Raw genomic sequence first — 16994 nt, 5'->3', positions numbered from 1 at the left:
CTATCCCTCTGACTCCAAGTGGAAAGAAAGGGAATAATTGCCATCTAAAGAAGGAGCTATCAAGCGAGAGCGGCGATGGCCATTTTCGTTACACCAAACCAGTGAATCAGTGGCTCGCTCCTTCTCTTTCTCCTGTTGCCCTTAAAATCCTTCCCAAACAAGTACCTGTAAATGCAGCGCAGAGGGGCAAAGGGCGAGGCATGTTACAAGTGCGAGGAGGTGCGATCCGCTAGGGCAAGTCGTTGTCCAGTCCCAGTTGCTCAAATTGGCAATTGCTCAAAATGGCAAGACCATGCCATCTCATGCGCAGTCGAAAGTCGAACGATACATGGCAAGGCAGGCGCAAACAGCACCGTAAACAACCGGCATGATCCTTCCTGTCTACCTGTCTGCACCTCTGACAAAACCCACCCTCTGTCTCCTTCCTTCCTCAACTCGCCTGTAATTGCCTCACATGATCAGGCCGCATCGTTCCTCCCCTGGTCTCTCTCTGCGGCTTACTTACATAAATCCGCCTCTCCGGTCAGCTCTTTCCTGTCACCTGGTATAAATATTACTTTCCTTCCTTTGCTCTCTTCTTTCCAAAATACCTTTACATCCTATCACGAAACCTTTCTTCCTTCATCCTCACGCTTCATCCGCACAGTATCGTCTTCTCCTTGTGAGAGCTCTCCTTCTTTCTCACCCCATTCCCCAACTCCCCAACTCCAACGCCCCCACGTCACCCACGGCACAGCACGCTCCTCTAGCCTGTGTTAGTTTCTTACCCGTTTCGGCAATCCTTCCCCCTTCGCTTTCGCTCGGCCCAACTCACTAACTCTCGCCTTTTGCCGCTCCAGCGCAGCTTTCCGAAGGCCTAGCTTCACCGCCGCCGACCACGCCAGCGGCTGTGACTCTTCCAGGGCAAACAACCGCGTTTCCGTCTTTTTCCTACGGCTCCGTATTTGCTGCCGTGCCGTCGCCGACTTTCTCTTCAACGCAACGCATCCCACCCGCTCTACGCTCTTCTCGCACGTCTGGCACTTTTCACGGCTCGTCGCCGCTTCTTTTTGCCACTATACCTGCTCAGACTTCAACCGTCTCGCCGACATTTCTCCATACTAGATTGTTTTCCTCGTCGCCCACCGTCACCATGTCGGCCTCCTCGCAGCGGCGTTTAAATTACGACAACATCAATCCCCATGTCAAGGCCGCCAAGTACGCCGTACGAGGCGAGCTTGCCGTGCGCTCGGAAGAGTATCGTGCGCGCCTCGCGAAGAACGACACGTCCCTCCCCTTCAACCAGATCGTCTCCGCCAACATCGGCAACCCGCAGCAGCTCGACCAGAAGCCCATCACATTCTTCCGCCAGGTCCTGAGTCTGGTCGAGAACCCACTTCTGTTAGAGAATGAGGATGTCCTGATCAACTCGCTCGGCTACAAGACGGACGTCATTGCACGTGCCAAGTGGCTGCTGGAAAAGGTCGGCTCGGTCGGTGCGTACAGCGCAAGCAATGGCGCACCCGCGATCCGCCAGAGCATTGCCGACTTCCTGGAGCGCCGCGACGGCTACCCGGCGAACGAGGCGGACATCTACATGTCGGCGGGCGCCTCGTCGGGGGTCAACACGCTGCTGCATGTGATCTGTGCAGGTCCGTCGTCGGGCGTGCTCGTGCCCATTCCACAATACCCGCTGTACACGGCGTCGCTGTCGCTGCTGAATGCCCAGTGCGTGCCATATTACCTGGACGAGGCGCACAACTGGGCGACGGACATGGACGCGGTCCGCACGTCGCTGCAGGAGGCCCGCAAGAACGACGTGGATGTGCGCTCCATTGTCGTCATCAACCCGGGCAACCCCACGGGCGCGTCGCTGTCGGAGGAGGACGTCGAGGCCGTGATCGAGCTGGCGCGCGCGGAGCGGCTCGTGATCATTGCCGACGAGGTGTACCAGACCAACGTGTTCGTGGGCAAGTTCCACTCGTTCAAGGGCGTGCTGCGCCGGATGCAGGAGAAGAACCCCGGAAAGTACGACAACATTGAGCTGGCGTCGCTGCACTCGGTGTCCAAGGGCATGGTCGGCGAGTGTGGCCACCGCGGCGGCTACTTTGAGCTCGTGGGCTTCGACCCGCAGGTGCAGGCCGAGATCTACAAGTTTGTCAGCATCATGCTGTGCGCGCCCGTGGTCGGCCAGTGCCTGGTCGAGCTGATGGTCAACCCGCCCAAGCCGGGCGAGCCGAGCTACGAGCTGTACGACAAGGAGTACAACGGCATCTACAACGGCCTGCGCGAGCGTGCGGTGGCGCTGCACAAGGCCTTTGACCAGATGGAGGGCGTCGAGTGCGGCGAGCCGCAGGGCAGCATGTACCTGTTCCCGACGATCCAGCTCTCGGAGAAGGCGGCGGCGGCGGCGGCGGCAGAGGGCCGGACGGCCGACGAGTTCTACTGCCTCAAGATGCTCGAGGCGACCGGTGTGTGCGTGGTGGCGGGCAGCGGTTTCGGCCAGAAGCCCAACACGCTGCACTTCCGCACGACGTTCCTGGCGCCTGGCACCGAGTGGGTGGGCAGCATCATCAAGTTCCACAAGGAGTTTATGGACACCTATAGATGAAGGATGCTGTTTATACGCTTGGTGCGGTGTCGTGTCCTTTTTTGATATTCTCTGTTCCCGGCACCGGGGAGAATGAATTTGTCTTTGCTGCAACAGCATCGCTACTCACTCTTTGGTTATGATACTTGGATCGGGATATATTTGAGAGATCTGCTTAGACATATAACGAATGGATTATTGCATAGTTTCTCAACAGTACTGTGTGTTGTACTTGATGTGTTTGAATGTGTCGTATTTTACTAATGGTTTATAAAATGCGTCAAAAAAACAAGACTCGTCCTGTGCCGACTCTTACCAACCAAACAGCAAACCCTTTTCCCTCCTTGACTTTGCTGCAGACGGCCTTGGCCGTCTGCAGCTCGTTTCCCACGATCCTTGCGGCCCTCGCCAACGCAGGTTCTTGACTATGCCCGCTCGCTTCCGCGCAGGCGCACGGCCTGGCCGTATTTTTGCAGCTTCGTAATCAGCTGGTCGCCCTGCCGCACAACGTCCTGGTACTGCTTGTTCTTGTCGTCCGGCCGGTTGGTCTCGATGACGCCTTTGCCCGAGACGCGGTCAATGGTGCAGGGGATGCGGCCGGCGGCAATGAACTTGGCCAGGTCGCGGTCGAGGAAGTCGACGGTGACGCCAAAGTCCTGGGCCATGCTGTCGAGCCCGACCACGCGGTACGACTGCAGCAGCTGCTGGTAGGCGCGCAGGCGCATCTCGCGGATGAACCAGCTCTTGTGCTCGTGCAGGTAGCGGTCCTGGTTGAGGAACTGCTCCTCGACCTGCGCCAGGGCCTGGAAGAACTGCTTGTAGCGGCCCGTGTACAGACTGGCCACCAGCTGCGCCAGCGGCGAGAAGTCGACCGCGACCTCGGCCTCGGCCTGCTCGAGGCCCGTGCCCAGCGTCGTCAGGTTGACCACGCCCTTGGAGGGCCCTGCTGCGCCCGACGCGCCTGCTGCTCCTGATGCTGCGCCCGACGACGCGGCCGCCGTGGCATCGGCGTCCGCATCGGCGTCCGCGCCTGGGCCAGCCGAGATGACACCCGACAGCGCCAGCAGCTTGTCCTCGCCGTCGCCCAGGATGGCCTTGATTTCGGGGGCGTCGACGACCTTGGCCTTGAAGTCGACGCGCTTGAGACTGACGGAGCCGGCCAGCACGGCGTAGACGACGAGCTGGCTGTAGGTGCACAGCTCGTAGCTCGTAAACGTCGACAGGCTGTCGAGCAGCAGCGGCGCGGCCACGCTGTAGGAGCGCACCGTCAGCAGCGACAGGCCCTCGTAGGCCTTGAGGCGGTTGCGGCGGTCCCAGTCGCCGCCGGCGTCGACGAGGGCGGTGGCGCGCTCCAGCAGGCGCTTGACCAAAAACTTGTCGCCAAAGAACAGGCCGACGCGCACCATGGCCAGCACGACGTCGATCTTGGCGCCCAGGATGCCCGTGTTCTCAAAGACCGCCTCGTACGCGGCCAGGGCCTTGTCCTTGTCGCCGACGCGCGCCCAAAACTCGGCGCGCTTGCCGCGCACCGCCTGGATCTCGGTGTCGCCGGCCTGCTCGACGGCCTCGTCCTCCTCGGTCTGCAGGCCCGCCAGCTCCGTCTCGTTGTCCTTCTGCAGCGTCTGGTACAGGGACTCGTCCCAGGCGAGCGCGGCCGTGGCCGTGGGGTTCTTGTTGGCAATCATGCCGACGGCGCTCGACTTGCGGCTCAGCGGTCTGCCGGGCGGGATATGCGGGGCGGTGGTGGCGGCGGCGGCGGCGGCGGCGGAGGAGGAAGAGGAGTTTGTCTTGGCAGAGGAAGCGGTCGCAGAGGAGGAGGAGAGGTCGCCGACGCCGTTCAGAATGCCCTCGACGGGGTGTGCGAGGTACCGGTAGAGCGGTGCCATCTTGTGTTCGCTAATGGCCTCCTGGACGGCCTTGACGGCGGCCTGCTGGGCGGTGCGGCCGGCATAGGGGTTGGTCAGGGCAAAGACCTGCTGGGCCAGCGGCAGCAGCGGCCACTTTGTGTACTGCGGGTCCGAGCCCATGATGGCAGCGAGAGCGAGAAAGACGGTTGATGTAGATGTGGTGACGCCGGAGACGATGTCGTTTGTCCAGTGGAAAGGGCAGCTCGGCCGTGCTCGCTCAGAGAGGAAATGGGCGATGACAAGGCCCAGGGAGATGCAATGGTCGATGGCTGGTGCGCTGGGAGTCGTCGCCGAATGCAATGCACGTCAGAGGCTGGTTGTGGCGTGGTGCAGTGTGGTGTCTGTGTAGATATGCAGCTCCAGCTCGATTGAAGCTTTTTGGAGGGGACAGAGTGGGCGGCTGGTGGGAATTGGGGCAGGTGTGGCCGCTAGGCGGCAGACAAGGCACGCGTTCCAGGGCGCCCCAGGCAGGGCAGGCGGCAGACTCGCACCTTCCAAACACACAGGCGAAATCGCTTGCCGAGCAACGCTACTTACGTCAGCAGCCAGCTCCACCGATTCAGCCGCGTAGCGCAAGAGCGACCACACTCAGCAGCTGCTCTGCAAAACGACGTCGTCTCTGAATAACACAACATCCGGTGAAAATATAAAGACACACAAAAGCTGCCTATAGATCTAGAAGCAAAACCTTTACTTTGTCACTGTTAGACTCCCATCCACCGTCCTTTACATCGATATTCGGGAGCACACAAAGCGCATGACGGGTGTTTGGGCTTGAAGAGCGTCACTTTCGTCTTGTCGATCGACATGGCCGACAACACCGAATCCGACTCGCGGCATAGCCAGGGGAACACCGAGAGACACCGTGATGCTCCGAATGAGCGCCGCCGCTCGCACTCGCCTGACCAGCGTGACCGTCGAGACTACAGAGACGATCGCCGGAACGACCACCGGGACGACCGCCGGGACGACCATCAACCAAAGCGCAGACTGCAGTCGTATGCGTCGCGGCGCGACGAGGAAGAGCGCGACAGGCGTGGCAGCAGAGATAGCAGAGACTACCGCGACCGTGATTACAACGACGACGCCCGCCGAGCCAACGACGAACTTCCACAGCCGTTTGACGCCCGCGCCCTCGAGCCGGCCAAGAGACGTGCCCGCTCAAGATCGCCGGCCGCTTCAGGATTGGGTGCTGGTGGAGACGCGGGCGCGGGCGCGGGCGCTGGCAGTGGCGGCGGCAGTGGTGGTGGTGGTGGTGGTGGTGGCGCCGACCTGCCGCGCAAGCCCAAACGGCCGGGCCAGCGGGCTCGCATCACCGATGCCGAGCGCGAAGCCATCCGCCAACGCGCCCTCGAGCGCGAACGCCACAACAAGGAAGAGCTGGAGCGGCGGCAGCAGCGTGCCGTGATTGACGACGTTGTGCGGTCGCACTACAACGCCGTCCCCGAACGCGGGCGCGAGTGGCGCAAGACGGCCAGCACAATTCGGGGCCTGCGGTCCATGAACAACTGGGTCAAGAGCTGCATCATTCAAAAGTTTGCGCCCGACGAGGACTTTGAGGAGCGCACGCTCCACGGCATCGGCGGCGCCGGCCAGCACGAGCTGCTGGTGCTCGACATTGGCTGCGGCAAAGGCGGCGATCTCGGCAAGTGGAACCAGGCGCCGCAAAAGGTGCAGCTGTACGTGGGGCTGGACCCGGCCAACGTCAGCATCGACCAGGCGCGTGACCGGTACCGCGAGATGACGACACGGGGCGGCGGCGGTGGCGGGCGCGGTGGACGCGGCGGGTACCATCACCGCGTTCCGCCGCGCGTGTTCGATGCGCGGTTCGTGGTCAAGGACTGCTTCGGCGAGAGCATTGGCGACATCAACATTATTCAGGACGTGGGCTTCGACCAGAACCCGCTGTCGCGGCGCGGCTTTGATGTTGTCAGCATGATGTTCTGCATGCACTACGCGTTCGAGACGGAGCAGAAGGCACGCACCATGCTCAAGAACGTGGCGTCGGCGCTGAAGAAGGGCGGCCGCTTCCTCGGCTGCATCCCCAACTCGGACGTGCTGGGCGACCAGGTCGAGCGTTTCCACATCAAGCAGGCCGAGAAGAAGAAGGCCGACGAGGCAGCAGCCGCCGCGGCACCGCCGGCGGCGGCCAAGGCGGGCCAGAGCGGTGAACCGGGCGAGAACGGTGAGATCGAGCCCGAGGCGCCCGCGGCGTCCGGGCAGACGGCCGAGTGGGGCAACAGCATCTACCGCGTTCGCTTCCCCGGCGACACACCCGTCGACGGCGTATTCCGGCCACCGTTTGGCTGGAAGTACAACTTCTTCCTCAACGAGGCCGTCGAAGAGGTGCCCGAGTACGTCGTGCCGTGGCACGCGTTCCGCGCGCTGGCCGAGGACTACAACCTCGAGCTGCAGTACCACAAGACGTTCCCCGAAGTCTGGGAGGCCGAGAAGGACGACCGCACACTGGGCCCGCTGAGCGAGCGAATGGGTGTGCGCGACCGGAACACGGGCGAGCTGCTGGTCAGCAAGGAGGAGATGGAAGCGGCGGGCTTCTACGTGGCGTTCTGCTTCTACAAAGTATAGGACGGCTTGGACGGACGGGCGTAGGGCCGGTTGTTATGACACGGCGACTGGTATATGCGGGTAGCGACAGCGTTAAATAGCGTTCGTATGGGTGTTCAGGGCGTTTGACAAGGGACCTGGCGGGTTGTGGGTTTTGTTCTGGTGCTTTGACGGATATTGAATATTTTTATCAAAAAAAAAGGAAAAAAAAAAAGAAAGAAAGAAAGAAAATAAATGGCAGCTAACCGCTATCTATGCCAAAATACAAAAGTACGGCCATGCAAAGAAATGTATAATCCAAAAGAAAAGCAAAGGAAGGCAAGGGACGGCAGACACCACTCAACCTAACCGCACCTTGCGCCACATGCGCATGCACTCTTGGAGGTCGACAGACAGCGTGCCGTCGAGGGCGCTCGTCGAGTCCTTGATCAGGGAGACGAGCAGCGCCGCATACACAAACGTCTCCATGTCAGCGCGCAGCGCCTGCAGATCCGCCTTCTTCATGCCCCCCAGGTCGGCCCACGACTTCCACTGGTCCAGCATGCGGCACAGCCTGCCCGCAAACTCGCCGTCGCGCACCATGCGATGCAGGACGTGGCCGGCCATTTCCTTCATGTCCGCGTGTGCCGGCTGCTGCGGATCGGAGGTCTCGCCGGCGCGCTGCTTCTTCTCCCGCAGCAGCCAGCGCAGCGCATGCTCGGCGACCAGCCGCGTGTCCCACTTGGCGCTGTGCAGTGCCTCCATCTCCCGCTGCTCGCGCCGCTCCCGATCCCGCTGCATGTCCGCCCGCATGTCGTCGATGCGCTGCATGTTCTCGCGGGCCCGGCGGTCGCGCGCCGCTGCCTCGCGCTGGTGCGCCGGCAGACGCTGCTCGGCCTGCTCGGCAAAGCGCGCCTCGTTCATCCGCTGCACAAACAGGTTGTGTTTGTGCATATGGTCCGAGCTGTGCTGGGTGGCCCACTCGGGCGTCTCGCTCTCGTCCGCCGCGCCGAGCAGCACGAGCACGCCACAGGGCACCGTCTCGCGGCGCGCAAACGCCAAGATGTCGTCGGGGATGCGGTAGTTCCACAGAATCGTCTGGCTGCTGGTGCCGTACGCGGTGGCCGCGCTCGCAAACCACACGCCGTCGCTCACGCCCGGACGCACACGGATGTGCTCAATGTACAGGCTGTCGAGGCTGACCGTGCTTGTGAGCGGGAAGCTGGTGCTGCCGCCCATCGTGTTGTTCCTGGCAACGCCGCCGGCACGCCGCTTCTCCTCCGTCAGCGCCGTAATGATGCCGTCCACAGAGACCTGGCAGGTGATGGGCGTTGTTGCCGCGGCATACCCCTCGCGCGTTGCCGAGTCGACCGAGTTGCGTTGGCTTGCCTTTGTATCCTTGGCGTTGTTGGCCGTGGTAGGGCGCGACGACGCGGCCGACGACGCAGCGCCGCCTGCACCTGCACCTGCCGCATCATCGGCTGGTCCTGTCTCCTTGTTTTCGTCTGCCGGCTTCTCCTCTTCCTTGTATTCGGGTGGCGGCGCCGGCAGGCTGACCCAGTATGGTGGCAGGTCCGAAAAGCTGCGGCAGGTCCATGTGGGCTCCCAAGTGACACTCAGCGACAAGTTGCCATCGGAGTCGTCGAGCGTCGCGACAGCCAGCGCGTTGTGGTGGCCGTCGGGCGACTTCATGAGCGCACAGCCCACGGGCGTCCACAGACCCGTCGACCGCAGCAGGCGCCAGCCGTGCGGGTCAGGCACGGCGCCCAGGTCCAGCAGGTACGAGATGAGCTCGTCAAAGGCGATGTCCACCTGCGGCTGGCGGAGCTGGTCGGCGTACTCGACGCGCTGGGTTTTGAAGCCGATGGCATTCGTCTTCCAGTTGAACGTCGTCCAAGAGCCACCGGGGATCGAGCTGGGGTTGCGCGACAGCGTCCAGTACTCTTGGCGGTGCTGGAACCGGTCCCACGGCGTGACGGCGTAGCGTGGCAGTTCAATCTCTATAACGCGGTTCACGACGTCGCTGCGGGTGAGCGCCGTCAGGCGGCTGTGGCGGAGCATGCGCTTGATCTTGGACGCGTTGACGAGCGTGATAAACGTGTTGTACATGATGGGCAGCACGCCCAGCACGGCGAGCGGCACGCCAATGTAGGTGATGATGTCGGTGGCCGAGGGGCCATTGTTGGACATGGTTGGAGCTTGGCGGCTCGACGTCTAAGTGAGTTTGCGTGTGAATAGAGGGCGAGTCGTGACAGATCGAGAGAGGGTCGCGTAATATCCGTCCTAGGCAAAAAGCGCCCAAGAGAGGAATATAGAGCGACTGATAAAAATCACAACAATGCAACGAACAAAAAATGAGCACAAGAACAAAAAGGAGAAAAGGATTCTAGATCCCCGAACATCGTAGGTTCGTCAAACCCCTGTCGTCTGCTGCAGGCAGCTGGCCAATTAAGCCTTGCACTAGCTGCTCGCGGCATGGCGCGTGCCCGTCTCGGCAGTACGTCAAACGGTGACGGCGTTCCTAATTTCAAGCGTTACCAAACTGTTGTGGAAACAAGCAACAGGTGCTGCTAAGTGGTTGTGACGTGAAACGTAAGAGCTGATCGTGATCCTTTAAAACGTTAGTCTTGAGCATCGACGTAAGACAGAGGATACGTAAAATGTGATATACGAGAACGCACCAAGAGAATAAAGAAGTTATAGCACCAGCGTTACATCGTCACCACCGTCCATCACTCAAGTATTGAAAAAAGAAATCGCAAATCATATGCCAAAATAAAATTTATATTCAAAAGTATCCAAAACGATATCTGATTCCCCAAAAGGTCACATCTCATCTCGCGAATACGCCTACGATGACTAGACTTACCTTGGCCGAATTGCTTATACTGCTGGATTGCGAACCTGAAAGAAATCTGGAGATGTCGTCAGCAGAAACCCCTCTCCAGATCGATTGCCACTTAAGAGAAAAACTGTGCTTTGTATCAGGAATCGTGCCTTGTCACAGGCAATTATCATCAAGGCATATAGCTATGTAGACCGTCGTGATATATATTTATGATCATCATCAAAGCAGGGGGGAGTGTCGTTGAGACAAAAAGGCAAAGCGCAAGAAAAGGGACTTTTCACGTACAGCAAAGTGGCGGTTGAATCAGTAGTCATGTTGCCAATGAGATCAAGACACTGCGACTGTTAGAACACTTTGCAACACAAATATGTATCGAGCCGGTCACGGGAAACAGCAATAGCCAACTCAGACAGGACAATTCTCATCTGTGCCGTTAGGCTCTGACATATGCTTGTCATTTGGTAAAGTCAGATCATCATTGGGAGGCAGGGCTGCTGTGATGGGTTTAAAGGGCATTATTGTGTAGACGGAGAACAATGAACATACCATATCAAAAGTTGTCAAGGAACTGGCAGTCATGTTGCCGCAAAAACGAACAACACTGTGATGTATTAGCTTATGACCATCATGGGACAGAAAAGTCGACAGAATGGAAAAGATCCAAGATCAGGAATGCATGAATGGAATTGTATTTCATGTTGTCTGCATCGCTAACGCGGATAAGACTCGTCATCTAAAAAAATCATCATATTGGAGGGGGATCAAGTATGCAGTGCAGTGCAGTGGCTCTGTGCCGATGCTGTGAAGCTTACCTTGTCGTTGCTCTGCAACAAGACAGTCTCTACTGTGTGTTCATATCTTCATCGGCTGACAAGACGTTAGTCGTTGTTCATGCCTGTCGGTTGCCTTCCAATCCTTTCCCGCCGCGGCATCATGCGCCCATTTCGCAATGGGATTTGGATCAGTGGACGAGGTTTTCTAGGCCTGTCGCAAAAGTGGCATGTCTTGCTCATACTTGAGTCGGAGCCCAGTGCCGTTTCATCATAAAGGAGGATGCTGCGGGCGGACGGGAGAGGACCTGGCGGAACGCTGTGTTCGTACCTTTTTCGTTCATTTACTATTTCCGTTGTTAGAAACAAGAGTTCTCTTGACACGTGGAAAGCAAGGCACAAGAAGCATGGTGAATGCACAATCAGAAACAGCCAATTGTTATCTTCAGGAGCCAGGAGGCTACTCAGTCGGTAATTCCAACTTGCCGAAGCAAAAAGAAGATCATCATAAAGTGCAGGACGAGACGAAAACACAGAGACTGGTCGTACCATTTGCGAAGCGAGGGACGAGGAAAGAGACGACTCGACTACGCGTAGTACATTCTCCGTCTTCGGCCCAAACACGTCGACATCGACACACACCAAGCGACGACGTCTATCGTGACCACCGCATCCTATTCTTAGCCAGTTAGCAATCAGTCTCCGGCTATAGTCGACAGACACTGGATCAGCAATGCAAAGCAGCTGCTTCCGCAATCGTTCTTTCAGACTGACGTGACAAAAGCAGTTTCATTCCTAAAGGTCAAAGACTCTAGTTTGTATGCGGTTTGTTGAGTGTCATCAGGAGACGGTGGAAGCAGTGCGTGTCGTAAAAGCCAATACTCGGAACTTACCGTTTGTTGGTGTGCTCGTAGGCGATGTGTTGTGGCTGGCTGCAGCGCGGCTGTACCGTCTTAAGCAGAACGGCGAAGTCGAAAGAGAGGAGAGGAGGAGGAAGAAAAGCGTTTAAAAAATTTCAGAGCTGGAGCTTTTGTCGTGGGCAGAAAGAGTGGGGAACTGGGTCGAGGGCGGTGAGTATGGGAAGAAAGAGCGACCAGTCTGCGACAGCAAGGGATCCAGCACGTGAGCTTAATTAAACTGGTCACGGGACTGCGCGTTGGTTTCGCTTCCCCGTTTGGCCAAGGAAGGAGCGTTAGGCAGCGACACGGAGGCGGCTGGCGTGTCCAAGCTCGTTCAGGGGGCAGGTACGACATACGGCATACATCAAGAGCAAAATCTCCCAGGCTGTCATTTCTTGCTGCTCTCCTTTTTTGTGTGGCATTTCGTCCCTCCAGTCTTTCTTCCTTGACCCAAATACGCGGTTCATATCATTTCGAAATTCGACCACCGCCTGACAATACTGCTTTTGAGACGAACACTGCCCACTATGCCCGAGATCGCAGAAGGTAAGCCTCGTCATTCAGACCGATGAAATGGAACGAAATCAAGCAGCAAGACCACGATGGAACATGGCGACTAACTTCACAGCCGCGCGCATTGTGCACTTCCTCAAGACCCATCTGGTCGGAAAGCGCATCAAGACGGCCAGAGGCATCGACGACGCCAGCGTGTTTGGCAAGGTGGGCACGACGGGCGATGCCGTGGCCAATGCTCTCCAAGGCAAGAAAGTGGTCGGGACAGGCAGCCAGGGCAAGTACTTTTGGCTCGTCCTGGACAGCGCGCCGCATCTGGTGATGCACTTTGGCATGACGGGCTGGCTGCACATCCGCGGCATGCGCACGGGCTACACAAACTACTACAACAAGCTCAAGCCGGGCGACGCCGACGCGTGGCCGCCCAAGTACTGGAAGTTCCAGCTGGAGACGGACTCGAGCCCCAAGGTCGAGGTCGCTTTTACAGACCCGCGCCGCTTTGGCCGCGTGCGTCTCGTGGACTGCCCCGGTGCGGCCATCCGCAAGCACTCGCCGCTCGTCGAAAACGGTCCCGATCCCGTCGTGGACGCCGACACGACGTTTACGGAGGACTACTTTTTGTCGACGCTGCGCAAGCGCCACGTGCCCATCAAGGCCCTGCTCCTCGACCAGGCGTTTATCAGCGGCATCGGCAACTGGGTGGGCGACGAGGTCCTGTTCCACGCACGGCTGCACCCGGAGCAGTACTGCGACGAGTTTAGCGATGCACAGATGAAGACGCTCTACAAGTCGATCCGCTATGTCTGCAGCACGGCTGTTGATCTGCTGGGCGACTCGGACAAGTTCCCGGCCGATTGGCTGTTCCAGCACCGGTGGGGCAAGGGCGGCAAGGACTCGGTGGCCCGGCTGCCCAACGGTGAGAAGCTCGCGTTCCTGACCGTTGGCGGACGTACCAGCTGCTTTGCGCCCGGACTGCAGAAGAAGAGCGGCAACGTGGCGCCAGGGATCAAAGAAGAGCCCGTGGTTATCAAGGACGAGAAGCCAAAGAAGGCGGCTGCTGTGAAGCCGCAAGCTGCCAAAAATGCGGTTGCTACTACGAAGAAGGAACCCGTCAAGAAGGCGTCTACCGCCGAGAACAAGGGGGCGGGCCAGAAGGGCCAGAAGCGCAAGCGAGGCGCAGTTAAGGAAGAGGCGGACGACGAGGGCAAGGCTGTCGACGAAGGTGAGAAGCCGTCCTTGAAATCCACACAAAAAAATGGTGCTGCCGGCAAGAAGGCAAAGACGGAGCCCGCGCCGGCCAAGAAGGCGGCAGCGAAACCGGCCGCAAAACCTGCTGCCAAAGAGACACCCGCAGCGAACATTGGCCGGCGGCGGTCGACCCGACTGAGCACGAGCTGAGAGCGCGGCGATCTTTTTATTTTTGGGTATTTTTGTTTTGGTCCCCGAATTGCTCCTGTCTTTGTAATATACAACATACTGCATTTCCACATGTTAGGTGTCATTTCTCCCATATTTTGCATCATCCTAGGCAGCTTCATTGTCGGCGGCATTGGCTTGCCTGCTAATCACTCGCAAGACGTTATTTCCACGGAGTCTATCGCAAGACGGTATTTCCACGGAATAGAGCGGAGTACTTTCGTACAATTCGTACAGGTGAGCGGAGTATTTCGTACAATTCGTACAAGTGAGCGGAGTATTTCGTACAATTCGTACAGGTGAGATCGTTCCTCCAAATTCTGGATATCACGCAATCAGGCACCAGGTAATCTCGAATGGCGACCTTAAAAAATTCAGGCCCCAGCATCGAACGGAAATAATGGTGCCTGTTTCGATAGGCAGATATTTTTGCACGATATATAAAAGCGACAAACAACGAGTGACACTCAACCGTTTCAGACGGATTCAAACCATCACCGATTGAGCCTTTGTCATTTTTCTTTCACACTTGCACGACGGCCGTCTTTCTTCGCTTAACGTCACCATCATGGCCACGTCTAGAACAACGTTCACCGACCAGAAGGACACCTTCGAGGCGGCGCTCAACAGCTTTTTCTCTGGCAAGCCGGAGGAGACCGAGGCCGACCTAACGCGCTTAGTGCACCCGTCGTTCCGTTTGACGGCCGAGTTCGAGGACCTTGATTTCCCGGGTTTCGTCAAGCACATCACCTGGCTGCGCGAGAATCTGCCCGCCAACGCCGTGTCGCTGACCATTACGCAGTTTCTGGTCGACGGCAAGCAGCGCGCCGACCGCCATAGCTCGACGACCAAGATGCCGGACGGCAATGTGCGCGGCGCCGAGACGTACCTGTTTGCCGAGGTCGCCGACGACGGACGACTTCTCTGGGTAAAGGAGAATGTGTTGCGGCTCGGCATTCAGCAGCCGGACGGCACGTTTATTAAGGACGACGTGGTGCCCAAGACGGGGGAGGCAGAGAAGAAGGAGACGTAGGAATGGTTGTGTTTTGAGTTGAGCTTGCTTCGCGTGAGTTTACCTCATTTTGAGTTTGCATCACTTGAGTTTTGGTCTATTTATTTGGATAGTTTGGGTGGTATATCAAAAAGTCAAGTCAAGTCACACAATTCGAGTTATATACACTATACGACGACTGACTCGCCAGACCGGCCAGAACCTGGCCGGGGTCGATGCAGTTACTCGCGAGTCGTAATCTAACCTCATCCGAGATTTTTATGTCAGACGTCGACGTTTGGACAGAAACGGTCGTCCAGTGCCGCATTTGTTTCCCTCTTTTTTTAAATAAACTTTCTATGCCGTACTTTTTTATGTCATCATTATTTCATTATTTCGTATCAACTGTGCCTCTCCAGGTGCCACCGACGACTCTCCGGACAGCCTTTCCGACGCACGGTTGCTCGTCACTGCCGCCTGTCGACGATCTTCCCCACAAACTAGCCCTTCATCAACTGCCATCCTATAAAAGTCTTAAATGTCTCAGCACTTTGTGCTCCTCATTTGACCCTTTTCTATTTTGTGTCGGCTCTCGCTGGGTCTAATATATACATATTGTCTGTTCGGCCGGCTACCGTTCGCTTCGACTCTCCCCCATCTGCCTAAAGATGGGCGCCGCTGGTCGTCTGGCTAATGTATCTCGAACAGGAAATGGGGTTTGAGCCTCCGCTTGTTTTGTTTGCACACGCCCATTTTTTTTTTTTTCAAATGAGTTTTGCTTGTTCTTCACTGGCCATTGCCACTCCCATTTCATATCTTTTCGGTCCCTTGATCGACAATTGTGCCGAACGACCGGGCGAGCTGTCTTTGGACGGCATCAATCAACTCGACATATCGCAGCTGTACCTCCCATGCCCTCCAATGGCTCTGCGCATATTTATCCGTCACTGCCGACAGCCACAAAACAACTTCCCCAGTCGTCCCCAGCTGGTCTCCCCACTGCCGAGCAACCCGCCTTTTCTAAAAAGGGAGAAATTGAAGCTTGAAGAGAGGTGAGCGAGCGGGGAAGCGAGAACATCCTGGTTGGCTGCTTTTCAAGTTCCTCTGGTCATCGATTTCGCGACATCTTGTATGCTTTGGACAACAACGTCTACATCGAGAGGACAAACCCGTTCGTGCTGTGCATCTCCGTGTTTCTTATTTTATCACTCAGATCAGGGGTATTTGCGCGTAATGACACAACGCACAACAAAAGGGTGTCGTGGTGTCCTGTGCGATTCGAGAAGAGGCCGGACATCGATCAAAAACTTAATTTGACCTAGATAGGTCGTTTAGACATCCTGGCCTCTCCTCTCCTGTCTCCTCACCGTCCCCTCCGTCCACCATTCGGCTTCGAGTCAGTCTTCGTTTTATGTCTTGTTGGTCGCGGGGTATTTCTCCAGCTCGTCCCCAGCTCGGAAGGCCCAACCTAATTGTAGAAATGAATGAGGCTCTTCCTGTCGTTCCCTCCTTTTCTTTTTCCAAACAACGTCGACGTCGCTCGGTAGCCGTGGCAACACTGCGTCTTGTTTCCACATCGCACATCGCATCACGGCCGCTTCGTTCGCTTGTCACTCGTCGTCTTCTTTTTTGGGCTTTTGCTTTCTTGGCTTCCCTTCGTTATCCGTCTTGGAAGCGAGTCCCGTTTAACCGGTGGCCTCCTGGCAAGCATGCACACGGCTTTGCTTACCGCGATGCCTTATGGAGTGGGTCTTGTCGACGAAATAGGTGCGCCCAGAAAAAAGACAAGACTCGACAGGAGGAATCACCCCGTTTCTCGCCAAAGCAGGTCGAAATAAACACACGGGCGTGGATAGAAGGCTCCGCTCTTTTTCTTTGTCTTTACTTTTTTTGGGGGGGGATTTTTCGCTTCGTTTTTATGCCTCCATTCGTTGTCTAGGCATATTGTCTTGGTATGCCCCAGTTTTGTCGATTTCGAAGCATCGTTTCTGACGTTCCTCGCAGTCCAATGCCCTCGACTCCCGTCGTTGCTCGCCAAACACGGCCTGGAGAATCACAGCAGGGATCCACTCTTGCATTTTGCAACCGTCGCGCCCGCACTTTTCATGACTATGCTCTCTGGCGAGTGCTATGGGGCAAGACGGGGTAGATGGTCGACTGGAAGAGGAAGAAGATAAGGACAAGAGTCGGGAAGAAGCTTGGCGACGACGGCAAAAGATCGTGCAGACAGAGGCGAAGATCCACTTTCATGACAGTATCAATCACCTCGTTAGGCTTGCAGGGAGAGACACAAGTTGACAAGTTGACGTCGCCTTTGGCGCTGTTTGGGTTGTTTGACATTCGAATGGCATTGTTGATACAGCCCCTGAGTTGGACGTCATCACATGAACAACAAAACTGGGGAAACAACACCATGCGTCAGGAACACAGTCGTTCTTTCCGTGTCGTCGACGCTCCCAGTGGAGTCGATTTGCGGCTCCCGAGTCATTGGAGAGACTTCGGATCAAACACGGTCCAAATAAGGAAAGTGTGTGTTT

The 16994-nt window shown here is 57.2% G+C and overlaps 5 protein-coding genes across 5 annotated transcripts; 3 read left to right on the top strand and 2 right to left on the bottom strand.

The window, feature by feature from the left end:
- Positions 1–1132: 1132 nt before the first annotated feature.
- On the top strand, positions 1133–2590 carry SPBR_08981 (alanine transaminase; the record flags this gene model as incomplete). The annotated part of the gene is made up of 1 exon (XM_040767107.1): positions 1133–2590. One exon carries the CDS (start codon positions 1133–1135, stop codon positions 2588–2590), a length of 1458 nt encoding a protein of 485 aa, XP_040616214.1.
- Positions 2591–2994: 404 nt separating this feature from the next.
- Positions 2995–4596, bottom strand: SPBR_07099 (26S proteasome regulatory subunit N7; the record flags this gene model as incomplete). The annotated part of the gene is made up of 1 exon (XM_040765353.1): positions 2995–4596. The coding sequence occupies one exon, from the start codon at positions 4594–4596 to the stop codon at positions 2995–2997; it is 1602 nt and encodes a 533-aa protein (XP_040616213.1).
- Positions 4597–5202: 606 nt separating this feature from the next.
- On the bottom strand, positions 5203–9210 carry SPBR_06401 (uncharacterized protein; the record flags this gene model as incomplete). Its single annotated transcript, XM_040764658.1, has 3 exons — positions 5203–5610; positions 5680–6993; positions 7396–9210. The coding sequence occupies 3 exons, from the start codon at positions 9208–9210 to the stop codon at positions 5203–5205; spliced, it is 3537 nt and encodes a 1178-aa protein (XP_040616212.1).
- A 2854-nt stretch (positions 9211–12064) lies between these two features.
- Positions 12065–13448, top strand: SPBR_07266 (formamidopyrimidine-DNA glycosylase; the record flags this gene model as incomplete). The annotated part of the gene is made up of 2 exons (XM_040765520.1): positions 12065–12083; positions 12166–13448. The coding sequence occupies 2 exons, from the start codon at positions 12065–12067 to the stop codon at positions 13446–13448; spliced, it is 1302 nt and encodes a 433-aa protein (XP_040616211.1).
- A 586-nt stretch (positions 13449–14034) lies between these two features.
- On the top strand, positions 14035–14499 carry SPBR_07958 (uncharacterized protein; the record flags this gene model as incomplete). Its single annotated transcript, XM_040766211.1, has 1 exon — positions 14035–14499. One exon carries the CDS (start codon positions 14035–14037, stop codon positions 14497–14499), a length of 465 nt encoding a protein of 154 aa, XP_040616210.1.
- Positions 14500–16994: the final 2495 nt, after the last annotated feature.

This window comes from Sporothrix brasiliensis (genome assembly GCF_000820605.1).
Source record: "Sporothrix brasiliensis 5110 chromosome Unknown Cont20, whole genome shotgun sequence".
Lineage (NCBI taxonomy): Eukaryota > Fungi > Ascomycota > Sordariomycetes > Ophiostomatales > Ophiostomataceae > Sporothrix > Sporothrix brasiliensis.
Note: the sequence above shows the minus strand (reverse complement) of the source record. Positions and strands in the feature narration are given on the sequence as shown.